At 44.7% G+C, this 26,370-nt stretch overlaps 1 protein-coding gene across 1 annotated transcript in view; it reads left to right on the forward strand.

Annotated features, from left to right (window-relative positions):
* The window catches only part of LOC126184858 (heat shock 70 kDa protein 14-like), a 232,727-nt gene that overhangs the window by 142,742 nt on the left and 63,615 nt on the right, over window positions 1–26,370 (forward strand). The window contains exon 5 of the mRNA XM_049927472.1: window positions 8,973–9,134. Within this exon, the coding sequence (XP_049783429.1) occupies window positions 8,973–9,134 (162 nt within the window). The remainder of the gene's footprint in view (window positions 1–8,972; window positions 9,135–26,370) is intronic.

Genomic DNA, 26,370 nt, shown 5'->3' on the forward strand with positions numbered 1-26,370 from the left:
CCTTCCATATCCTTAGAAAATGCAATTATGTTGTTGAGATAAAAATGAGTCTCGATTTTAATCCTCTGAGCACTCCATCTGATACTAATAGCCTCCGAGATAGCTGGCACATTCTTCAGACCAAATGGCAGCCTAAAATATTGATAGTGACTCCAAGGGACAGTAAATGTGGTCTTTGGCCACTCTTCCAGAACCACTTCCAACTGTGATAACCACTCTTCATACACATTGTGAAGTATTTACATTGACTTAAGTTCTCTCTAATCTCCATTATATTTAGTACAGGATGTCTGTCCATCACCGCTCTTACAGCAAAATCTATGCTTTTTTGTTCCATTCTATGACTTTTTCAGGACTATTACAATGGTAGCTGCCCATGGACTGTAACTTGATTCAGTATTGCCCTCAGCCAGCAGTTGATCAATAAATTCTTCCAGTATAGGTTATAGGTGCCTAGGGATCCTGTACGGCTTCTTATACACTGGAGCATTGTTAACCATTGGTATGGTATGGCGAGTTACCAGTATTGCAGGTAATGATCGACCAGTAGTGAACAGGTTGACAAATCATATTAACAAGACTTTCATTGTTGACTTATCTCTTCCCTCCAAATTGTTTTACCTTCTCGCATAATGCAATTGTGTTGATGGTGCGCTTGTGGCAGAGGTCCTCACATGACCTACCCAGATTATACTCGTACATGATTTCCAAGTTTGCAATCTATAAGCTCAACTTGTCAGAGCTAAAATCATTCACACTTTCCAAAACCATACAATCCCCATGTATTTCCTTCACATGTACCAGGCTTCAGTGCACAATATAGTGCAACATGTCCATCTTGTTATTGCATTCCAGTACCTCTGCAACATGCATCATCTGAAGGTCAGTACCCACCCACATTTGTAACACTGAAGTTTTCTACATTGCTTTTTAACATGGTCCATATGTCCACAGCAGTAGCATTTCACCTTTGTGTGGAAAAAAGAAACACACAACCCTTATCTTGTCCTAAGGCCACAATATTGATCTCTTCCACTTGCTTAGCAGCCATAATGGTGGCAGCAAAATCCTTCTGGTTTTCTATTGTCGCTCTCCTTGACATGTCTGCTGGAAGTCCTCTTAAAAACACATCTGATTCCTGTTCTCTTCTTGTGGAGTAATTCTGTCTGCTTCTACTTTCTGTGTAAGCTCGTACAAGTTAGCATTGATTTTCCTAATTCTGCTTATGAATGCCTCTACCAACTCACTTCACTTTTGAGACAACCCATTAAGCTGTTCACTAAAAAAACCTTGCGATATTCTGCTTGCGATAACGTGGTTAGTGGGCCTTCTTAAGCTGCTTAAATGTCTGTGCTTTATCCAGCACTTGATGCTACTGATGTATGCTGCGTGCATCACAACCAACTGTAATTTAGGCACATCCAAGGATGTCTTGTCTGACTTATGCTCATTCTCGCTATTAAAAGTCTCCCTCTCTTTGCAAAGCTTCATTTATCTCCTTTAGCTCGGCAAACTGCCTTGCCAAGAGTTCATCCATTTTCTGGATTGTCATTGTTTCTGTTTTTGGCATTTGTGCAAACTCTTAACGCACCACTCAAATGAAAGCATCAACCACAATACACACAGACACGGTTACAAGACTACACTATTCCTTATGAAGGATAATAGCCCAATGTGATTCAGAACACTGATGCACTTTGTGGCCATTGCTTCGTCTTGCACTGCACACAGCTGGCACCACTCCCATGCATAGGAAGTCATTCCCAGCCAAATTCCAATATTGGCACCTCACTGGTTGTAAGTAACATTCCTTATAATTACCCCTATACAACAGAATCCCAATCCCTGAAAAGGCAGCAGGTCATAGTTATCGGGCAGTGCCATTGGCTGGTGATGACTTCATTCATTTCTGGTTGTTTGGTTTAGTTGGCTCCGAAAGTAACAGTTCACAATCGTAGACAGTCTAGTACCGGCTGTACAGCTGTTCTACATTCTGAGGCTCTGTCTCTTTTGCAGTTTATGCTAAGGAAAATTCAGTAACAGGGTGTAATTTGTCAGAACTGTAAAATGCAGATATTTGGTTACGTTATCTATGTAAACCAAAGTGTGTTTGCCCCCCCCCCCCCCCCCCCCCCCCCCCAGGGGTCCACAAATCTTTTGTGGATACGTGCGTAGCGAGCACGGGACCCCGAGCTAATGTGGCCTTCCTTCCTTTCCGGGCTGCATACCTTCCCTTTCCGCATCCTTCCCCATCCCCCATCTTCGCCCCTCCTCCTCTCACCTCTGGCTCTTTCCTTCCCTTTCTCCCCATCTGGGAGTATGGTTTGTGCCTACGTCCGGAGATGGACGCTCGTAAATGTAACACATTCTTCGCCTTCTTTGCTTGTATGTCTTCTTCCTTCCTTTGTCCTTCTTTTCCTTACCTCTTCTCCTTACCCTTTTCTCCGCTGCGGCATTTGAGACCTCTCTTCTTTCCTTTCCTTTCCCTTTCTCTTTCTTCCTCCCTGTGCGTGTCTGAAGGCTGACCCACGCATTTTTGTGCGTAGCCGGTGACGGGGTAACGCGTAATTCCCCACCCCGGGTAGACAGGTAGGACACGTACGTACCCCCTGGTAACGGCGAGGCCTAGGGAGGGGTGATTACCCGAGCTAATACCTTTCGAAAGTGCCGATTGGTCCCTCCGTCCGTTTGTCGGGAGGTGTGAATAATCACCTAAGGCGGGAGTGCCCTCAGAGAGGGCCCCCACAAGGGAGGAGCGCGCCATTGGAGACGCCAGTAATCATGGGGGATTCTTCCGCAATGGTTTCCTCACCTTCCACTATGTCTGCTCACAAAAGTAAGTTCACTGAGTCTCAGCCACAGACAGTTCTTCCATTGTTGCCACAGTCCTTGTTGTTTCTCGGTCTGACGAAGGTCACGACTTCTCCACGGTCAACCCTTTCATTATTCAGAAAGGTGTCGACGCAATTGCAGGTCCTGTAAAGTCTTGTTCCAGATTACGGAATGGCACCTTGTTGTTAGAAACAGTCAGTGCCCTCCAGGCACAAAAATTGCTGCGTACTTCACTGCTCCACACCTTCCCTGTCCGGGTTGAAGCACACCGCACTTTAAATTCCTCGCGTGGAGTCGTATATACATGCTCCCTCGATGGATTGTCTGAAGAAGAAATTCAGCACTACCTGTGTGACCAGGGCGTAACGGCTGTTCATAGAGTTATGAAAAGGGTTGACACGAACATCATTCCAACCCGCACTGTCTTCTTGACATTTGACAAAGTTCAACTCCCATCGAAAATCAAAGCAGGCTATGAGATAATTTCCGTCCGCCCTTACGTCCCAAACCCTACGCGTTGCTATCAGTGTCAGCGGTTCAATCACACCAGCCAGTCCTGTTCCAATCCGGCCAAATGTGTTACGTGTGGCAAGGATGTCCATGAGGGTGCTTGTCCACCTCCATCCCCTCGCTGCATCAACTGTATGGGTGACCACGCTGCTTCCTCTCGAGATTGCCCCGTTTTTAAGGACGAAAAGCTCATCCAGGAAATCCGGGTGAAGGAAAAGGTGTCGACCTTTGCTGCTCGAAAATTATTCGCCAGTCGACGACCCACTGTGCCTCAGACAGGAAAATACAGCACTGTCCTTGTTTCTCCTCGGCCAACAAAGGAGGCGGCCACGCAGACTTGCGACCTCACCTTTAGTTCCACGGTCGTCAGATCGGCCAGCGCAAAGATCGCCCGTTCAACCTCACCACTTTCGCCTGCCCACTCTATGGCTCACCCTTCATCAGGTTCTGCTAAATCTCGCGCCCAGAAGTCAGACACCAAGACTTCGAAAAAAGAGCATACTCGTGAAGATTTTTTACGTACCCCAACTTCACAACCATTGGGTCCTCCTTCATCTAAACATCATATTTCCAAGAAGGCTACAAAGAAACCAAGTTCATCTCCTTCTCCGCCAAGGCGTGTCCCATCTACAGCACCACCTGGCGGAAATCGCCCTCGGCCGTCTTCTGTGTCGCCGAAGCGCAATGCTGGCGGCCGATCAACCGGCCGATCGCTGGTGGCGGGAGCTGCTCCTGAACAACCCATAGATCAGGATCTTCTGCCTTCGGCTGAATGCCATTCCATGCTGTCGGTCGCAAGCTCTGAGCATTCGTTGAGTTGACAGCAACCTTGGTCACCTTCCTCCATTTTCTGTTCACCCTGTCTATTGTCCATTGGAATATCCGTGGCATTCGAGCCAATCAGGATGAATTGTCTATCCTCTTACGATCCTACTCGCCGGTCATCTTCTGTCTTCAGGAAACAAAGCTGCGTCCCCGTGACCACTTCGTTCTCCCTCATTTTCAGTCCGTCCGATATGATCTCCCCTCCGTTGAAGGCACTCCATCCCATGGAGGACTCATGATTCTTCTCCATGATATTCTCCATTATCACCCACTCCACTCAAACACTTCCTTCCAAGCTGTCGCCATCTATCTTTCCCTTTCTGGATACACATTCTCTCTTTGTACTGTATACATTCCATCGTCCACACCAATGGCACGAGCTGATCTCCTTCATCTTCTTGGTCAGCTTCCACCCCCCTATTTGCTGGTTGGGGACTTCAATGCCCACCACCCGCTTTGGGGATCTCCACATCCTTGTCCACGTGGCTCACTATTGCTAGACGTCTTCCACCAAGCGGATCTAGTTTGCCTCAACACTGGGGTCCATACATTTTTATCTGCCTCCACGACAACTTTATCTGATTTGGACCTTGCGGTCGGTACTGTTCCGCTAGCTCGGCGCTTTGAATGGTTCGCCCTTGATGATACACACTCGAGTGACCACTTTCCATGTGTCCTTAGACTGCAGCCTCAACTGCCATATATGCGCCCGCGACGCTGGAAGTTTGCCCAAGCCGATTGGACACTTTTTTTGTCTCTAGCGACATTCGATGACCGTCACTTTCCCAGCGTCGACGATGAGGTCACTCATATTACAGACGTTATTCTTACAGCTGCGGAACATTCAATACCACGCACCTCCGAATTGCCCCGGCGCCCCCCAGTTCCTTGGTGGAACGAGGCATGCCGTGACGCAATACGTGAGCGGCGACGTGCTCTTCGCGTTTTCCGCCACCATCCTACTTTGGCCAACTGTATCCGCTATAAGCAGTTCCGTGCGCGATGCCGTTGTCATCCGCGATAGCAAGAAGGCAAGCTGGAAATTATTTATTAGCTCATTTAACACCTTCACTCCCTCCTCGGAAGTTTGGAGTCGGCTTCGACGGTTCTCAGGCGCGCCTAGTTTCTCCCCGGTCTCTGGGCTCACTGTCGCGCATGATACATTAGTGGACCCCGTCGCAATTTCTAACTCATTGGGTCAGCACTTTGCTGAGATTTTGAGCTCTTCAAATTACCCACCAGCGTTTCTCCCGAAGAAACGTGCAGCGGAAGTGCAACATCTTGCTTTCTCCTCTCAAAATCGCGAAAGCTACAATACTGTTTTCTCCATGCAGGAACTCCAACATGCACTCTCTTCTTCTCGCTCCTCCGCCCCAGGACCGGATGGTATCCACGTCCAAATGTTGCTGCATTTATCTACACATAGTCTGCGTTACCTTCTTCGCCTTTATAATCAAATTTGGACCGACAGTGCTTTTCCCAGACGATGGCAAGAAGCTATCGTCGTTCCTGTTCCGAAACCTGGAAAGGACAAACATCTCCCCTCTAGCTATCGCCCCATTTCTCTCACGAGTAGTGTCTGTAAGGTTTTGGAGCGTATGGTGAATTACCGTTTAGCTTGGTGGCTGGAATCGCGCAGTCTTTTAACACCTGCCCAATGCGGATTCCGAAAGCATCGTTCTGCAGTTGACCATCTTGTTGCTCTCTCCACTTACATCATGAACAATTTTCTCTGGAAACACCAAACAGTAGCAATATTTTTTGATCTGGAGAGAGCATACGATACCTGTTGGAGGACAGGCATCCTCCGCACACTATTCTCTTGGGGCTTTCGAGGTCGGCTGCCCCTTTTTCTTCGCGAATTTATGGCAGAGCGCATATTTAGGGTGCGGGTGAACACTACTCTCTCCCGTACTTTCTACCAAAAAAACGGGGTACCCCAGGGCTCCGTGCTGAGTGTTGTACTGTTTGCCATTGCCATAAATCCAATTATGGATTGTCTCCTTCCTGATGTCTCGGGCTCCCTCTTTGTGGACGATTTTGCGATCTACTACAGCTCTCAACAGACCAGCCTTCTTGAACGACGTCTTCAAGGATGTCTCGATCGCCTCCACTCTTGGAGCGTCGAAACCGGCTTCCGTTTTTCTCCCAGTAAGACCGTTTGTGTTAATTTTTGGTGACGTAAGGAGTTTCTTCCACCCTCCTTACATCTAGGACCTGTCAACCTTCCGTTTTTGGACGTCGCTAAATTCTTGGGTCTTATGTTTCACAGAAAACTGTGCTGGTCCTCCCACATTTCCTATCTTTCGGCTCGCTGTCTGCGATCCCTCAACACCCTCCGTGTCCTGAATGGTACCTCCTGGGGAGCAGACCGAGTGGTCCTTCTCCGCCTCTATCGCACCTTAGTGCGTTCAAAATTGGACTATGGAAGCATAGTCTACTCCTCTGCTCGGCCGTCTATTCTTCGGCGTCTCGACTCTATCCACCACCGTGGATTACGTTTAGTGTCTGGAGCTTTTTACACCAGCCCTGTGGAAAGCCTTTATGCTGAGAGTGCTGAGCCTCCGCTGTCCAATCGGCGAGCAGTCCTTCTGAGTCTTTATGCTAGCCATCTGTCTTCCATGCCTGCTAATCCAGCCCATGACATCTTTTTCGACGCCTCCTTTGATGTAGGGTACCCCTCCTCCCTACTACCACCACCGGGAGTCCGCTTCCGTCAACTGCTCCATTCTCTTTCCTTCCGCTTTCCGAAAACCTTCTTGACAACTTGGGGTACAGCACCGCCTTGGCTCCATCCCGGGATCTGCCTGCTTCGTGACCTTTGTCGATTTCCCAAGGATGGTACCCCTTCACTTGTTTATCGTCGGGCATTTGCTGCTCTATGTGCACAAATGAAGGAAGCCACATTTATTTACACCGATGGCTCGAAAACATCGTTAGGTGTAGGGAGTGCCTATATTGTTGGTGACACCCCAAATCACTTTCGGCTTCCCGACCATTGTTCGGTTTATACTGCGGAGCTTTATGCTGTTCTCCAGGCTGTCCACTACATCCGCCACCATCTGCGGATACAGTACGTTATCTGCTCAAATTCTCTCAGCTCTCTCCTCAGTCTCCAAGCCCTTTACCCTGTGCACCCTCTGGTCCACCGGATTCAGGACTGTCTGCGCTTGCTCCACCTGGGGGGCGTCTCGGTGGCGTTCCTCTGGCTCCCGGGACACGTTGGTATCTGTGGAAATGAGGCGGCCGATATAGCAGCCAAGGCTGCAGTCTCTCTTCTTCGGCCAGCAAACTCAATCGCTTCCCTTCGCTGATCTACGGAGCGTTTTATGTCGTCATGTTGTTCTTTTATGGCACGCACATTGGTCGACACTTCCCCATAATAAATTGCGGGACGTGAAAGCACTTCCTTGTGCTTGGACCTCTTCCTCCTGAACGCGTCATCGGGAGGAGGTAATTTTAACTAGACTCCGGATAGGGCACTGTCTTTTTAGCCATCGACATCTTTTAAGCGGCGATCCTCCCCCACTCTGTCCCCACTGCTGTCAGCTGTGGACGGTAAGACACCTTTTAATTGAGTGCCCCTATTTTAATCCGTTACGCTCCCGTCTACAACTGTCGCCTGATATATTGTCGATTTTAGCAGATGACACGCGCTCAGCCAATCGCTTTCTCGCGTTTATTAGTGCCAGTGAAATGACTTCAGTTATTTGAAGCTTTTTTTGGGGACAACCAACCTCTTCTGTAGAGGATTTTTAAGCCTTCCTTCTGTTTTTAGTTTCTCCAATTTTATGATTTTCGTTCCCATTGCTGCTGGTTTCCATTTTCGGTTTTTTACTATTTCTTAAGTCCCGGACCGGGCGCTAATGACCATAGCAGTTTTGCGCCATAAAAAAAAAAAAAAAAAGTGTGTTTGCAGTGTCTGTGGTAGATGTTATAGATCCTGATAATGATCTTAAACCTACATAGATGTGTGAAAAAATACTAATATAATTTAGGTGCAAATCCCCATGTCCTGTATGGGCATCCATTGTTCAGTGTGTATATGGTTGTGAGGTATTTAGTAAGACAAGGGTAGTGTGGATACTTCAGACTTTTATTGAGAGAGGGAGGGGGAGAGAGAGCTGTGAAGAGGGACATAATTGAAATGTAATCATCAGATGATTCTCTTAAATTTTTTCAAATTGGATTGATATAACAAACCAAAATCTGAACTCACTTTAAAGATGAGTGAGGTTCAAATCTCCACCTGGCCATTTTAATTTAGGTTTTGTGTGTGATTTCCTCTTCTTACTTCAAAGAAATGCAATAATAATTTGATTCCAGTGCCATTTCCTTCACATCTCCTCATGAGCTAATGTTCTGTTCCTAATGTTCTGGGTTGACAAAATGTTAAACTTTTACATTTCTTCCTTTTTATCTGATAAAATAAAGAAACCACATACAGAAATATGTGCATGTGTTATTCAGTTGTTTCTGCTTGGACTGTGTTATAATGAAATATGTTGTTTTAATGGTGACAGCATCTTTCAAGAAGCTAGTGGACAGATGTCATGTGAGAAAATTTATGTATTCTTCTTTATTATTTTGTGTAATCCTTAATTTGGTTGGTAGGATGTGGAATCAAACCTGTATACTCCCATATATAAATTAGTCAGTTCTTGTAAATAATTACTGGGTTTAATTTTTTGTGTTTTTTTTTTAATCCAGAAATTGAGTAATCATTGTTTAGTATAACATTGTTTGTAATTATATAATTTGTATTTATAAATAATTTATGAGTAATGATTACATACCTCCTGCAGGATGTGCCTCGTTTATCGCCTGGGGGGAGCTACAATGGATGTTACAGTTGTATTGTGCTGTGCAGGAATGTACACAGTGAAAGGCCATGTGTATAAAGCGAACTTCGGAGGGGACAAGTTCACAGAAATACTTGCCAACTTTCTCGCCGAAATATTTCACCAGTGAGTTGAATTGGTCTCTGTTATTACAAGATATCACTCTTCTTGGACACTGTGTTATTGTGATATTGTTGATAATTACCCTATGTATGATTTGTGATCAAAAAGTAATGGAAATTTTTATTTTCGTAAAAGAATCTTTGTTTATTCATAATCATCAGCCTTTTCCGCTTCAAAGTAATCCCCCCTCAGATGTGATACACTTACGCCAACACTTTTTCCAATCTTGGAAGTGCTTCTGAAATTCACTTTTCATTATGATGTTTGGCTCCTTCAGTGATTCTGTTTTTATCTCATCAGTGGTGGCAAAACAACGTTCTCTCATTGTTCTCATCAGCCTCAGGTATAGGAAGAAGTTGCATTTGGCCATGTTTGGTGAGTATGGTGGCTGAGGCAACATAACGTTTTTGGCTTTTGCCAAAAAATCATGATCAAGCATTGAGATGTGAAAGGGAGCATTATCGTGGTGCAGTTTCCACGAGTAGTTTTGCCACAGTTCTGGCAGTTTTTTTTTTTAAGGACTTCTTCTTGCAAACAGCACTTAACTTACAGGTAGTGTTCCTTATTGACTGTACAACCATAAGACAAGAACTATTGATGCACTATCCAATTGTCATTGAAGAAAACAGTGAGAAGAATATCTTGGCATGTGATCGAATTTGTTGAATTTTTTTTAAGTCCTGGCTCGTCAGGCAGTTTCCATTGGGACGATTGGGCCTTGGTGTTGGTGTCATACCTGTATACGCATGTTTTGTCACCTGTTTTAATCTTATTTAGAAGTTCTGGATTGTTGTCAACTTTGTTCAGCAATTCCTGAGTGAAGTCTAGGTGGCGATGTTTTTGGTCAAAATTCCACGATTTTGGAGCAAACTTTGCTGCTGGTTCACGTTTAATCTCCCCCCCCCCTAACCCCCCCCCCCCCTCCCCCAGAAAAAAAAAAAAAACTTGGCATGAGCCAAAGGATATGCCGACATCATCAGCAACATCTCTGATGGTAATTTGCTGGTTTTCCAGAGCCATTTTCTTTACTACTTCCACTTTATCAGTAATCCAGAACGGTTACTGTCTTTGTCTTCTCAACCCTCTTTGGAATGTTCATACCCCTCATAAATTCTTGTCTTACTTATAGTAGAGTTGCCAAAAGCCACAGTCAGTATTTCAAATGTTGTGCTACACTTTATTCAATTTTTCAAGCAAAATTTAGTGCAACAATGTGGGGAAAACATAGATTGCTACTTACTGTAAAGATAACACACTAAATTGGAGACAGGCACAGTTAAAAGACTCAAATAAGCTTTTAGCAATGGCCATCATTGGAAAAATAGAAACACACACCATTCATTTACGCAAGCAAGCACGCCTCACGCACACATGACCACCAACTCCAGCATCTTAGGTCTGACCCCAGCTGCCGGAGTTGGCAGTCAATAGTTCATGAGGTGTGCTTGCTTGTGTGAATGAATGGAGTGTGTGTCTCTTTTTGCAATGAAGGCTGTTGCTGAAAGCATATTTGTAAGCATCTTTTAATTGTGCCTGTCTGCAACTTACAGTAAGTAGCAGTCTATCTTTTCCTATGTTGGATATTCCTGCCTGGAGTTTCCATTGTTTAAAATTATGTGTAAATTCTTTGATCAATCTTTTTCGAAAGTAAAATATTTTCCAGGGACTCTGAAAACACGTATAACCTTTTCAACTGTGAACAATAAAATAAATATTCAAAACAGCTGAAAATCCCAAACATATATCAGGAACATGTGAATCAACAAGAGAAAAAAAAGGAAAGAAATTGAAGATCAGATGTATGAAGCCCACGAAATAAAAAAAAATTCCCATTACTTTTTTTAATGACACTTAGTATTATGTGTAGGGATGATTGTTGTCCCGCTGCTAGTAGTTGGTCATTTTGACAATATGTGCAAAATGCATCTGTCTCCTTTGAAAATATAATATTTTACTGTTAATTCCTTTCCAAACACTACAGAAGACTGCCAGTGGTGTATGAAATACAGTAATATTAAGAACAGTAAATTGTCTTGGGTTTATTAATGAGTTTTCAGTGATAATGAAAAGTATAAATTGCCTTGAAATTGAATACATGTATGATGCAATTTGAAACAGTATTGAGATGTATTCATAGTCTTACTTTTGTTGTGTAAACTATGTTACTAAACTTCTAACCCACTGTTTGGCATATGGTTCATGATTCCAGTTACAGATTGACTTTCAGTATTTCATTTAATTATTGGCCAAATTTAAAACATTAAAATTCTGTCATAATTTACTCATTAAGAGGTATAAATCTTATGTTAAAAGTCGGGCACAGGAATAAAAGTCTTATAGTTAGAAATGATGTACGTATCTTGAGGCAGCGTAACTCAGGGCCTGCAAGTTGTCCAGGCTATATTCACCCAGAATTTGAGATGAGAGCACTTAGCAACTTCCAACAAACTTTACACGTTATTTCAAACCTTTCCTAAACTTTTCTCACTTACATGTTTAATGTCAAATATATTTAACACATTAACTCGGTTGTAGAGTAATCATACAGTTTGAAGCTGTTTTATACATGAGTGTTAGATTCTTTAAAGAATCTTCACTGAGGTTTACTGTTAATTACTAGGAGGTGATCAGAAAATTGGCTATAGCAGTTGTCAATGCTAGTATTGCAAACCCATGCAAGGTTGCATTTATATGGTGAAATGTATTATAATGTGAGATAATGTAATGGAGAAAAACTGTGTAGTTTTAATACAGGGTGTACATAAAGTTCGGGAACACTTTCAGTTATTTATTGCATAAGAACCAAACATGGTACAGATATCATACATGTCGTCTTGAAGAGAAACCCTGCAAGTTTTTTTCCATGTATACCATCACAGCGTAGATTGGTAATTTGCCAATAGTCAGGACTAGTCACAAATGTGGCGAGCTTTCTGTGTGTTGGAGTTTGACAAAAACGAGTGTGCTACAGCTGTTCAATGGATGCTTAGAACCAAGTATGGTAAGAAGCCACCAACAAGGAAGGCCATTTAGCACTGGCACAACAAATTCATTAGGATGGATTGCTTGTGCGCAGAAAAGAGAAGCGGACGTCCCAGTGTAAGTGAAGTGAATGTGGAGTGTGTATGAGAGACTGGGAAGGCAATTTAATCAACCAAGATAGCATAACTCTTGTTACAGATCCTTACCATTTTGAAATGGTGGGAAATATTAGCTCAGAAAGTAACTGGATATGTAACCAAATATTTGCTAAGTAAATGTTGATAAATATAAATTTAAAGATAGAAGGAACCAGGGCATAAACAGTGGAATTATATCTTGATAGCAAAACGGACAATGTGTGACATAAACTTGAGCCCTGTGCATAATTACCCGTAAACACTATTTCTAAGTTTTTCTTTGGTTTCCTTCACTGCTTGCTCATTGTACCAGTTGAATAACACCAAGGATAGGCTAGAGCCCTGTCTCTTTCCCTTCTCAATCACTTCTTCCCTTTCATGCCCTTCAACCCTTATAATTGCTATTAATCTTTCCTGATGTTGGCTTCTACCAGTTTTTCCCTTCTGTAAATAATTTCAGTATTTTGCAACCGTGAATTACTATACTCATATTTTGGTAATATTCACACCTGTCAGCAACTGCATCCTTTGGAATTGGAATTAGTTATTCTTCTTGAAGTCTGAAGGTATTTTGCCTGTTGTCTCATATATTTTGCACACCAGGGTGCGTAGTTTTGTCATGACTGGTTCTCAAAAGGACATCAGCAGATGTTACTGATAAAAATCTACCTCAGGGGCCTTGTTTTGGCATAGATCTTTTGGTCCTAGGTCAAATTACTCTTGCAGTATCATAGCTCCCATCTCATCTTCATCTACTTCCTTTTCCCCTTTCTATTATATTGCCTTCAGCTTAATTTCCCTTGTATAGCTCATCTATATATTTATTCCACATTTCTGCTTTCCCCCCGTTTGCTTGGTACTGGTTCTCCATCTAAGCTCATGATATTCATACAGCTGCTTCTCTTTTTTTCCAAATCCCTCTTAATTTACACGTAGGCAGTATCTAACATTCCCTTGCAAACATTTGCTCATGTCCTGGTGGAATGTCCACCTTATAAAAATATCGTAATCTAGTCAGTTACTTTATATTTTAAGATTAAAAAATAAATATTTATTGATTTTTAATGAATTCTTCTATCAGATTCTGTAAATGCTTTAAAATTTTCAGTTAAACTTACCCCAAAAATTTAAATCTTAGGATTAGATGTCACTTTCCCAGTGAATGACATACTAAATATTTTCGGGTTTCGGACCATACTTGCAAATCAGTAACTATTTAAGTAGTATGTTGTAAATAAAAATCTTGATGAAATTTCCATTTCTTAAATTATTTTTATGGCGGGCTTAAGGTAGCACTCATTGATAGCCCACATTACTGAAAGTGCATTGATATTACTAAGAGTTTGGTAAAAGATATTTTCAGGTTCTGGACCATACTTACATATTAGTATGTATTTAAAAAGTATGTTGTTGTTGCAAGTAAAGAACAAATAATGAATATTTCTGTTTAAAAAAATTTTTTTAGGGCAACTGTCGGGAAAAATGTGTTGGTATTGCTAGAGTTAAACAAATGTCTTCAAGATGATCATGAGTGAACATTACATAATATTCTGGCCCCACATTTTTGAGCAACGAAGACTTACAAAAGAAAGATGAGTTACCCCAGAACATTATTCCATATGACATTATTGAATTAAAGTATGCAAAATATGTCACCTTACTGATTTGTCTCCCCAAGGTTTACAATGATTCTAAGTGCAAATGCAGCTGATCTAAGCTGTTTTAAGAGTTCCAAAATTAAATCCCTGGAATATATTGCTAGACTTACTAAGTACAACATTCTGCAGTCTTTTGTTTAGCTATGGCATTGATTGGTTGGTTATACCCTCAATCCCACCAAACTTCAATTTATCTAAGAGAATGCTGTGATTCACATAGTCAGATGCCTTAGATAAGTTTCAGAAAATACCAGACGGTGCTATTTTATTATTTAGTGCTCGTAAAATTTGGCAAGTGAATATGTAAATGGCATTCTCAGTAGAGCAACTCTTCTGAAACCCAAACTGTGGTTCGTTGAGGATATCAGTGCTGCTAAGGTGAGAATATTCTAGAATACATCACTTTCTCAAACATTTTGGAAAACAGTGTCACCAGTGAAGCTGGTCAGTAGTTATTGAACTGACATCTCTTTTTATCACCTTTCTTAAAGAGAGGTTTGACAACAGAATATTTCAGTCACTTTGGAAAAAGGAGTTAGGTTAGTGATACATCACATATTTCAGATAAGACCATGCTTTTTATATTGGAACAAAACTTTATAGTATTGTATTGGGAACACTATCTAAACCAGATGAGCTTTTATTTTCGAGAGTATGGATAATTTTCTGAATTTCAGAAGGAGAAGTTGGTAATACATTCATATGATTGAATTTTATGAGAGTTTCAACACACTGCTGTGATTTTCCTCTTTAACTGTTTAGTCCTATACTTTCTACCAATTATTAAATGTACTTACTACCTGTGACTCATCATTACATCACTGCCATTCAGTTCAGTAGTGGTGATATCCTGTGCCTCGTTGTCCTGTCTCTCGTTTCACTGCATTCCATAAAGCCCCAAGTCTGTTGTCAGAATTACTGATTTCTGACGTGATGTGAAGGTTTCTTGAATTTTTAATAATTTTTCTTAGTAATTTTGAGTAGTTTTGTTTTGTGCAACTACAGCTGGATCAATACTTGTTCTTGCTAATAGGTACATTTTCCTTTTCCTTGAAGATGAGATTTTAATCGCTGTAGTGATCCATGGTTTTCATATGGCCATTTAATATTCTTTCTAATTAGCATATATGGAAAGGTATTTTCAAATAATTAAATGAATTTATCATGGAATAGATAAAATTTAATTTAGCATTTGGTTCAGCATAAATTTCATCTCGGGTTATCTCTTGTAAGCTGTTCTTAAAAACATCTGTTGTGGAGGCATTAATTATTCTGATTTCCGCTTAAGTGTATCCATACTGTAAGGCACTAGGTAATTTATCCTAACAAACAGTGCATCATGTTCAGAGAGAGCATTTGTTACTGGGTAAACGGTATTTTTCTGGCTTTGAGCTTTAAAACCAATTAGGGTCCTACAGTCTTTATCCATCTGTGTTGGAAAATTAATTACTGGAATCAAATTGTGTGATCCAAATAAGGTTTCCTATTTTTCCTATCAGGATCCTTTAGAAAATGTGCATTGAAGTCACCACAGACCATTAACTGCTTGCTGCTGCCTGACAGATAGCACAGTAAGGAATCCAGATTCCTCATAAATAGTTTAAAATTTCCTTGTGGGTATCTATATAATTCACAGATACACTTCTCTGTTTGCTGATCACTACAAAAACTACTTGCCTCAATGTTTTTGAACTTGTATTCTGTCTTAATATATGTAACAAATCTTCCTTTTCATATATTATTTCTGCATGAGTAAGCTGCTGGAGTTAATCTTTTATACATAATAATAACAAGGAGCATATTAAGAGTATTAGAAAATTGTCTTGCTGCATATAATGTTAATTTGTAGCAGTGCACTTTAGTAGTGAATCTTTACACACCTTGTGATCACATGGTTTCTTTGTCAATGAAAGTCTCTCTATTGTATAACAGATTTGTTTTCGTGACCACTCACACCATTAATCCTCACATAAATCCATATTTTATGATTGTAGTCTCATTTTCCATTTCTTAATAGCTGTACTTTATTTACATGTATCATCTTGAACATGCAAATCTGAAGTGTCCTCCAGTTTCCTCCGTTCGTGTCCTGTGAAAGCCTACACTCATCTACTTTGTCTTATTTGTTGCTGACAGCCACATTTACCTGTGCACTCTAATATGCATAACAAGAAGTTACAAGCAGAGGATTTGAACGTAATTTTTAAATATTAAATGTAAATCACACTATTTCACATAGTTTTACACTTCCAATTTTTATCTCTCTTATTCTGTCGTCATTCCATCATTTACAAAATTCAAACGAATAAAGAAATGTGTTGATGAACTGCTATGATAAAAATGTGTCTTTGCTTACAGTATGAACGTTACAACAGCTACTAGTGGTAGTTAGCACTCTAATCGACCTACCGTATGCGGCCGATCACTACACACACTCCCCCCTGCGGGTCCAGGGATTACAATAGGCCCGAGGTATTCCTGCGTGTCCTAAGAGGTGACGAAAAGGAGTTTCATATGTTTCGGCCTTTATGGGGTGGTCCCCTGTAGGGTTTGACCTCCATTTTTCAAAACTTTCCCAAAGAGTGAGCCAATTGGGGAAGGGCGCCTTACGCGGTTTATCCTGTCCATTGTCTATAGAGATCTTTAGCCCACTTTCTCGTCGTCACATTGCAGTCCAGCTCATCCTCCATCTCTTGGGCAAGGAACCTTCCTGGATGTGTTTTCCACCATGCATTGTGCAGTGTCGCTTTCTGCACCAACGATGACCATGGACTTCTTTGCACCTCATATCCAGCATGGCAGCCAGTCCGTTGTGGGGGGGGGCCACCATGTACCCCGTTGGTTGTAGCCCCCTGACAAAACGGAGATGGCTCTGCTGATGCCTGCGCTGTTAAATCCCAACATATGCCAAGGATATGCCTGTCACCCTGGGGCATCAGGACTCCCGGCAATGGCCATCGTGCCAGGTGGCCTTTGCTGTGGCTGGGTGGCGCCCGTGGGGAGGCTCCCTGGTCAGAGTGTGTGGCATCAGGGCAGATGCGCGATGAAGCGTACCACGTCATCATTTGGCGGTGATCAGCCACCAGCAGTCTCTAAGAGTTCCACGTCTCAGTACAATGCAAGAAATTATGACCCTAAAGCGTTCCCCTCCCAGGCCACACCATGGGGGAACGCCAGGCTAAGGATGGCAGCGAACCTTATTCACCCCGGTACCTCGTATGTATGAGAGCTGACGGGGACTCCTTTGTTTCGATGAAGTCACAGTTTTTTTGTAGAGCATTTACAGGACAAGTTTAGGGAGGTGGAGGGCTTGTCCAAAATGCGTTCTGGGTCAGTCTTCATAAAAATAGCATCCTCTGCCCAGTCATGGGCTTTACTCACTTGTAAAAAGTTGGGGGATGTTTCTGTTACCATCACGCTACATAAGAGCTTAAATATGGTCCAGGGTACTATATTCCACAAAGACCTCCTTTTACTGTCTGATGATGAGCTGTGCTCCAATTTAGAGCAGCAAGGTGTACATTTCGTCTGGCATGTCCTCCGGGGTCTGAGGGATTATCAGGTTGCCACCGGTGCCTTCATCTTGGCCTTCGAGGGTGGTACATTGCCTGAGAATGTCAAGGTGATTGTCTACTGCTGTGATGTAAAGCCCTATATCCCTGCCCTGATGTGGTGCTTTAAGTGCTGGAAGTTTGGCCATATGTCTTCCCGCTCTACTTCCAACGTCACATGTTGAGATTATGAACGTCCATCACATCCCAATACTCCATGTGCCCAGCCTCCCATCTGTGTCAACTGGGGTGAGCATCATTCACCTTGCTCGCCAGACTGCAGGATTTTACAGAAAGAGAGGAAAATTATGGAATACAAGACCCTGGACTGACTGACCTAGACTGAGGCTAAGAGAAAATATGGGCGCCTACATCCTGTGGCTATGACCACCTCACACGCTGCCGCTATTAGAACAGTTGTAGCTCCATCAGTTCCACGAATTCCACTCGACTCTTGGAGCCAGAAGGCTACACCTGCCCCCTTGATGGTGGGGGTGGGGGGGTGGGGGCAATTCCCTCCTGTTGCTCCCGCATCGCCTACCTCGGGAGCACTGCCCCACCAACCATCGGGGACACCAGTCCCCACTTCTCAGCTGGAGAAGTGTAAGTCGTCTTTGGCTCCTCTGGCAAGGAAGGGATCCCTTGGGTCACTCCCTTCCCAGCTTTCTGCTAGTGGGAAAGATGATGCCACCAGTGGCCGAAGTGCCCAAGAGTAGCTGGCTGTAGGGTTTCACAACCATCCTCAGTCCCGGAGACTGAATTAGTGAAACCCTCCCAGCCAGAGAAACCCAAGGTGCAGAGAGAAAAGTCCAAAAAGAAGACCTCTATGACCAAGGAAATTGTGGTGGCACCCACACCACCGCTACCTACAAGGTCTGCATCTGGGGATGAGGTGGAGATGCTCGCATCTGCTAAGGACCTACCCTAGTGGCCATAAAAATTGCTACACCACGAAGATGACGTGCTACAGACGCGAAATTTCACTGACAGGAAAAAGATGCTGTGATATGCAAATGATTAGCTTTTCAGAACATTCACACAAGGTTGGCGCCGGTGGTGACACCTACAATGTGCTGACATGAGGAAAGTTTCCAACCAATTTCTCATACACAAACAGCAGTAGACCGGCGTTGCCTGGTGAAACGTTGTGATGCCTCGTGTAAGGAGGAGAAATGCGTACCATCACGTTTCCGACTTTGATAAAGGTCGGATTGTAGCCTATCGCGCTTGCAGTTTATCGTATTACTACATTGCTGCTCGCGTTGGTCGAGATCCAATGACTGTTAGCAGAATATGGAATCGGTGGGTTCAGGAGTGTAATACGGAATGCCGTGCTGGATCCCAGTGGCCTCCTATCACTAGCAGTCGAGATGACAGGCATCTTATCCGCATGGCAGTAACGGATCATGCAGTCATGACTCGATCCCTGAGTCAACAGATGGGGACGTTTGCAAGACAACAACCATCTGCATGAACAGTTCGATGACATTTGCAGCAGCATGGACTATCAGCTCGGAGACCATGACTGCGGTTACCCTTGACGCTGCATCACAGACTGGAGCGCCTGAGATTGTGTACTCAACGACAAACCTAGGTGCACGAATCGCAGAACATCATTTTTTCGGATGAATCCAGGTTCTGTTTACAGCATCATGATGGTCGCATCCGTGTTTGGCGACATCACTGTGAAAGCACATTTGAAGCGTGTATTCATCATCGCCATACTGGCGTATCACCCGGCATGATGGCATGGGGTGCCATTGGTTACACATCTCGGTCACCTCTTGTTCGCATTGATGGCACTTTGAACAGTGGATGTTACATTTTCCAGATGTGTTACGACCCGTGGCTCTACCCTTCATTCGATCCCTGCGAAACCCTACATTTCAGCAGGATAATGCACGACCGCATGTTGCAGGTCCTGTACAGGCCTTTCTGGATACAGAAAATGTTCGACTGCTGCCCTGGCCAGCACATTCTCCAGATCTCTCACCAATTGAAAACGTCTGGTCAATGGTGGCCAAGCAACTGGCTCGTCACAATACACCAGTCACTACTCTTGATGAACTGTGGTATTGTGTTGAAGCTGCATTGGCAGCTGTACCTGTACATGCCATCCAAGCTCTGTTTGACTTAATGCCCAGGCATATCAAGGCCGTTATTACAGCCAGAGGTGATTGTTCTGGGTACTGATTTCCCAGTCTCATGATGTCATCCTTCAGTGGAATCACGGTGACTTTTTCTACCGCCTGGCTGTGCTACGGCAACTGTTAAGCTTGACACCTGCTATCTGCATTGCACTCCAGGAAACCTGGTTCCCGGCAGTGCGGACCCCATCCCTCCACGGCTATAAGGGATATTACAGGAACCGTAGCAACTATAATAGTGTGTCAACTGGAGTTTGCATTTATGTCCTAAACTCAGTCTGTAGTGCAACAGTGCCCCTTCAAATCCCTCTTGAAGCTGTGGCCGTCAGCATAAGAGCGACACAGGAAATAACTGTCTGCAATGTATATCTCCCTCCAGATGGTGCAATACCCCTGAATATATTAGCTGCACTGATTAATCAACTCCCTAAACCTTTCCTACTTTTTGGATATTTTAACACCCATAACCCCTTGTGGGGTGGCACCGTGCTAAGTGGCCGAGGCAGTGATGTCGAAACTTTACTGTCTCAGTTCAACCTCTTCCTCGTAAATACTGGGGCCACCACACATTTCATTGTGGCTCATGGTAGTTACTCAGCCATTGATTTATCCATTTGCAGCCCAGGACGTCTCCCATCTATCCACTGGAGAGCACATGACGACCTGTGCAGTTGTGACCACTTCCCCATCTTCCTGTCACTGTCCTGGCATAAGGCCAACGGTCGCTTACCCAGATGGGTTTTTAAACAAGGTGGGCTGGGAAACTTTCACCTCTGTGGGCACCATTGACTCTCCCCCACAGGGTAACATGGGTGTGATGGTTGAGCAGGTGGCTACAACAGTCGTTAATGCAGAGGAAAACGCAATCCCTCGCTCTTTTAGGTGCCCCCTTGGTGGTTGCCAGAAGTCACTGAGGCAATTAAGGAGCATCAGCGAGCTCTACAGCAGCATAAGTGGCACCCTTCCCTGGATCACCTCATAGCCTTTAAGTGGCTCCTTGTCGGCGTTCGCCAGATTATCAAATTACGGATGGAGGAGTGTTGGGAGAGATAAGTCTCGTGCATTGGATGCCGTACGTCACTTTCCCAAGTCTGGACGAAGATCAGACGTCTTTTTTGTACCAGACCCCAACAGGTGTCCCTGGCATTAACATCAATGGCGTGTTGTCAACCGGTGCTAACGCGATTGCTGAGCACTATGCTTGAGGCTCTGCTTCGGTGATCAAACTTCCCCCCACCTTTTGCACCCTTAATCGGTGGATGGAAAGGAAAGCTCTCGCGTTCGCTACATGCCACAGTGAACCCTATAACGCCCCATTTACATAGTGGGAGCTCCTCAGTGCCCTTGCACATTGCCCTGACACAGCTCCTGGGCCAGATCAGATCCATGGTCAGATGATTAAACATCTCTCATCTGACTGCAAGCGACATCTCCTTGTCATCTTCAACCGGATCTGGTGTGTCTCGTCTTTCCATCCCAGTGGTGGGAGCGCACCATCATTCCGATGCTTAAACTCGGTAAAAACCCACTTGAAGTGGATAGCTATCGGACCATCAGCCTCACCAATGTTCTTTGTAAGCCTCTGGAGTGTATGGTGTGTCTGTGGTTGTGATGGCTCCTGGAGTCACGTGGTCTACTGACTCCATGCCAGGGCAGCTTCCGCCAGGGTTGCTCTACCACTGATAATCTTGTGTCCCTAGAGTCTGCCATCCGAACAGGATGCCAACACCTAGGTGCCGTCTTGTTTGATTTACAAAAAGCATATGACACCACCTGGCAACATCATATCCTTGCCACATTTTACAAGTGTGGTCTCAGAGGCCCACTGCTGTTTTTTATCCAAAATTTCCTGTCACTTCATACTTTCCGTGTCCAGGTTGATGCCTCCCATAGTTCGCCCCATTTCCAGGAGAGAGGGGTCCCGCAGGGCTCCGTATTGAGTGTATCTCTATTTTTAGTGGCCATTAATGGTGTAGCAGCAGCTGTAGGGCCATCCGTCCCACTGTCTCTGTATGCAGACGACTTCTGAATTTCATACTGCTCCACCAGTATTGACGTTGCTGAGTGGTGCCTACAGGGGCCATCCACAACGTGCAGTCATGGACTCTAGCCCACGGTTTCCAGTTTTCGGCCACAAAGTCGTGTATAATGCACTTCTGTTGGTGTTGTATTGTTCATCTGGAACCAGAACTTTACCTTAATGTCGATCCACTCACAGTAGTGGAGACATATCGATTCTTAGAACTGGTTTTTGACGCCCGATTGACTTGGCTTTCTCACCTCAGTCACCTTAAGCAGAAATGCTGGCAGCACCTCAATGCCCTTCGCTGCCTGAGCAACACCAATTGGGGTGCAGATCGCTGTATGCTACTGCAGCTCTACAGAGCCCTTGTTCGATCCCGCCTTGAGTATGGGAGTCTGGTTTATGGTTCGGCTGCACCCTCAGCATTGCGTTTGCTCGACCCAGTGCACCACTGTGTCGTTTGCCTAGTGACAGATGCTTTTAGGACGAGTCCGGTGAATAGTGTCCTGGTGGAGGCCGGAGTCCCTCCATTGCAGGTTAGGCGTGCACAGTTGCTCTCCAGTTACGTTGCATACGTTCGTAGTTCTCTTGCCCATCTGAATTTCGGTCTCCCTTTTCCCACCCGTGGCGGTTCATCTCCTGCATCGGCAGCCCAGGTCAGTGCTTACAATTGCAGTTCGTGTTCAAACCCTTCTGTCTGAACTGCAGTTGTTGCCTTCACCACCTACACTTGAGGTTCATTCACGAACACCTCAGTCGTGTACATCTAGGTTGCGGCTTCGATTCTCGTCGCGTACCGGGGCCACGAAGTGGTTTACACTGATGGCTCGATGGCTAATGGTCATGTTGGCTTTGCCTATGGTCACGGAGGACATATAGAGCAGCATTCCTTGCAAGATGGCGGCAGTGTTTTCACTGCAGAGCTGGCGGCCATATCTCGTGCTCTTGAGCACATCCACTCGTGCCCAAGTGAGTCATTTATCCTGTGTGCTGACTACTTGAGCAGCCTACAAGCTATTGACCAGTGCTACCCTCATCATCCTTTGGTAGCGACCATCCAGGAGTCCATCTATGCCCTGGAATGCTCCAGTCATTCAGTGGTGTTTGTCCGGACCCCATGCAATGAATTTGCCGATAGGTTGGCGAAACGGGCTATGCAGAAACCGCTTATGGAGATCGGCTTCTCTGAAACTGACCTGAGTTCAGTATTACGCCGCAAGGTTTTGTGGCTTTGGGAGACAGAATGGCATAACCTCAGTACGCACAGCAAGCAGCGTGCCCTTAAGGAAACTACGAATGTGTGGAAGACCTCCGTGCATGCCTCTCACAGGGACTCTGTGTTTCTCTGTCGGCTCCGCATTGGCCATATGTGGCTGTCTCACGGTTACCTCCTCCATCGTGATGACCCACCTCAGTGTCACTGTGGCTCACGAATGACAGTCGTCCATCTCTTGCCAGACTGCTCACTTTCCGCCACTCTGCAGCGGACTTTTAACCTTCCCAGCACCCTACCTTCAGTGTTGGGCAATAATGCCTCAACAGCAGATTTAGTTTTACATTTTATTCGTGAGGGTGTGTTTTATCATTTGCTCCAAGTTATAGCACATGTCCTTCATCCCTGTGTCCTCCACTCTCGTGCTTTCAGGGTGGGGGTTTTAATGTGTTGCAGAGTGGCTGGCTTTTCCTTTTTATCCTCATGGTCAGCCAGCCATGGTAACGTGCTTTCTTGATTTAAGATCTTCTACCTGTTTTTTTGTGTCTTTGTGGTTTTCTTGTCCCCTTTTGTCCATTTAAGTGTGTGTTGACCTTCAGTCGTTGTCATTTTTCCTTTCATTCTGTTTGGTGTTGTCTCATTGTCTTACTCTCACCCTTGTGGCATTGTTTCTTTTGGAACAGTGGACCGATGACCTCATAGTTTGGTTCCTTCCTCACTGTTTTAAACCAACCAACTAGGCCACTCTTTGTGCAGTCTGTTGATTACTGGCTTGCCCAGCATTATTTGTGCCAGGTTTACTTGATTGGTACACTACATGGCTATGACAATTCAAACACGATGCCCTCCCTCTCTCTAAAAAAACAGAAAAGAAAAAGAAGAAGAAGAAAAGACCTCATAGATGTGTGCGCTGATGGGATGGATGACCATTGAGGCGAAATGGTCGTTAGTGGTAACCTCAGGTGAACCTGCCACACCGTAGTTTTATAACACATACATAGGCAGTCAGTGCTCTCTATCTGGGTGAACTGTACAGAATCCCAGCTGTTTGTGGGAATGCATGTGGACCCCAACTAAGACGAAAGAAATATCTCCACGCTATGGATGGGTCATTAGCAGTCACCAAAACCCTCTGGAACTGCACCAGGAAATTGAACTTTGATCATTGTTGAAAGGCACAATCTTGTCAGATTGTCTTTGTTGTGGAGTAGAAAAACACGATACCCTCAAAAACCATAAGGCCTTGTAAGTTGTAGGGACGTTATGGACATTGACACTGCTGAACTGAAAAAGTAGTGGGGAATCGGAAGCATAACAGAAGAGAGGAATTTGACGATGTAAGTGAATGGTGAACTGTAGAGAACTGTTGCCTTCAACGTAACATTCAGTTGGCTATCCTAGAACTCGTCAAGGTTTTATTTATTATACTAAAAGTAAAACTTTAGGTACCCAATCTAATGTGGTGCTACAAATGCCAATGGTGTGGTAACACCACAGGAAAGACACCTTCAAAGCCAGGACATTATGTTCAGTGCCAGACTTCTGTGTAAATTGCTCAGATAGTCAGCTGCTAGGAGCAGGCATTGTGTGGTATTTTTAGAAGAAACGACAATTAAAAAAATTATGTTGGTCATTAAAATTTCCTGTACTGAGAAAGAAATAACATAATACCTTGCAACCTCCTCTTTTCTGCATCTACATACATACTCTGCAGGCCACCTAATGGTACCTGACAGAGGGTAACTTGTACGAATGTTAGTCATTTTCTTTCCTGTTCCACTTGCAAACAGAGTGAGGGGAAAATGACTGTTCATATGCTACCATACGAGTCCTAATTTCTTTTACCTTGTCTGTGCAGTCCATATGTGATGCTATGTTGGTGGCAGTAGAATTTTTCTGCAGATGCTGATTCTCCAAGTTCTCTCAGTAGTGTTTCGGGAAAAGAATGCCAGCTTTCCTCCGGGGATTACCATGTGGGTTCACGAAGTATCTCTGCAATACTTTCATGTTGATCGAACCTACTGGTAACAAATCTACCGACACGCTTTTGAATTGCTTTGATGTCTTCCTTTAATCCATCCTGATCTGATGTGGATCCCAAACACTCTAGCAGTACTCAATAATGGATCTCACAAGTGTTCTATACACTATCGCCTGCGCCCCCCCCCCCCCCCCCCCCCAGTTTGCAGGGAAGCCTATATAAAATCAGGTCACAGATATCAGGATATTTAGACTCAAAACTAAAGAAAATCCACTTCCGAACAACAATGTCTTCCATGCTCATGTGCAGTCAGGTGTCTGCTTATATGAACATGGTCTCCTATATAACGGACTTGTAAGAGCTTTACAGTTAGTTGGCTAGTTTTTGAAGCGATCGTCTCTGAAGCTGGGTGTTTTGCATTGAAATGCAATTTTGGCATTATTTTTAAATAGACTCGTCATTGATTTTGAAGGATATTATTGCGTTTTACTTAACAACATGTACACATTTTATGGAAGCTTTAATGCTGCTTGGAAGTCCATGTTCAAAAGAAATGGACTTGGCTGTCTTTTAATCTAGGTACCTTAAATATCCTGTTAAATCATTGTGTCTTATCAATTGGTATGAGCCTCTTATGGTGGCTGTGAACCAGCACACAAATAAGTTTTTCCATTTCATCTTCTCCCCCTCTCCCCCTCCTCCCCCCTCTCCCCCCTCTCCCCCCTCTCCCCCCTCTCCCCCCTCTCCCCCTCTCCCCCTCTCCCCCCTCTCCCCCCCTCTCCCCCCCTCTCCCCCCTCTCCCCCCTCTCCCCCCTCTCCCCCCTCCCCCTCTCCCCCCTCTCCCCCCCTCTCCCCCCTCTCCCCCCTCTCCCCCCCTCTCCCCCCTCTCCCCCCTCTCCCCCCTCTCCCCCCCTCTCCCCCCTCCTCCCCCCCTCTCCCCCTCTCCCCCCTCTCCCCCCCTCTCCCCCCCTCTCCCCCCTCTCCCCCTTCCCCCCCTCTCCCCCCTCTCCCCCCTCTCCCCCCTTCCTCTCCCCCTCTCCCCCTCTCCCCCCTCTCCCCCCTCTCCCCCCTCTCCTCCCCTCTCCCCCTCTGCCCCCTCTGCCCCCTCTGCCCCCCTCTGCCCCCTCTGCCCCCTCTGCCCCCTCCTCCCCCCCTCTCCCCCCTCTCCCCCCTCTCCCCCCTCTCCCCCCTCTCCCCCCTCTCCCCCCTCTCCCCGCCTCCCCCCCCCCCCCCCTCTCTCTCTCTCCTCTCTCTCTCTCCTCTCCTCTCCTCTCTCTCTCTCTCTCTCTGTTTTTCTTTTTTTTTGGTGCTACAATAAATGCAGAACACCATGTATTAAGAGATACAGTCTAAATGTGTGTATTTTTAAACAGTGGAGACATTGGGCCATAGTGTGTAGATGGAGGGGGGAGAGAGAGAGAGAGAGAGAGACGAGAGAGAGAGAGAGAGAGAGAGAGAGAGAGAGAGAGAGAGATTGTCTACATCTGACAAAGGACTTAGTATTTTAGCTTATAATGTCAAACAGTCTTCTTTGAGTGTGCCTGTTT

Source organism: Schistocerca cancellata, chromosome 4 (assembly GCF_023864275.1).
Source record: "Schistocerca cancellata isolate TAMUIC-IGC-003103 chromosome 4, iqSchCanc2.1, whole genome shotgun sequence".
Lineage (NCBI taxonomy): Eukaryota > Metazoa > Arthropoda > Insecta > Orthoptera > Acrididae > Schistocerca > Schistocerca cancellata.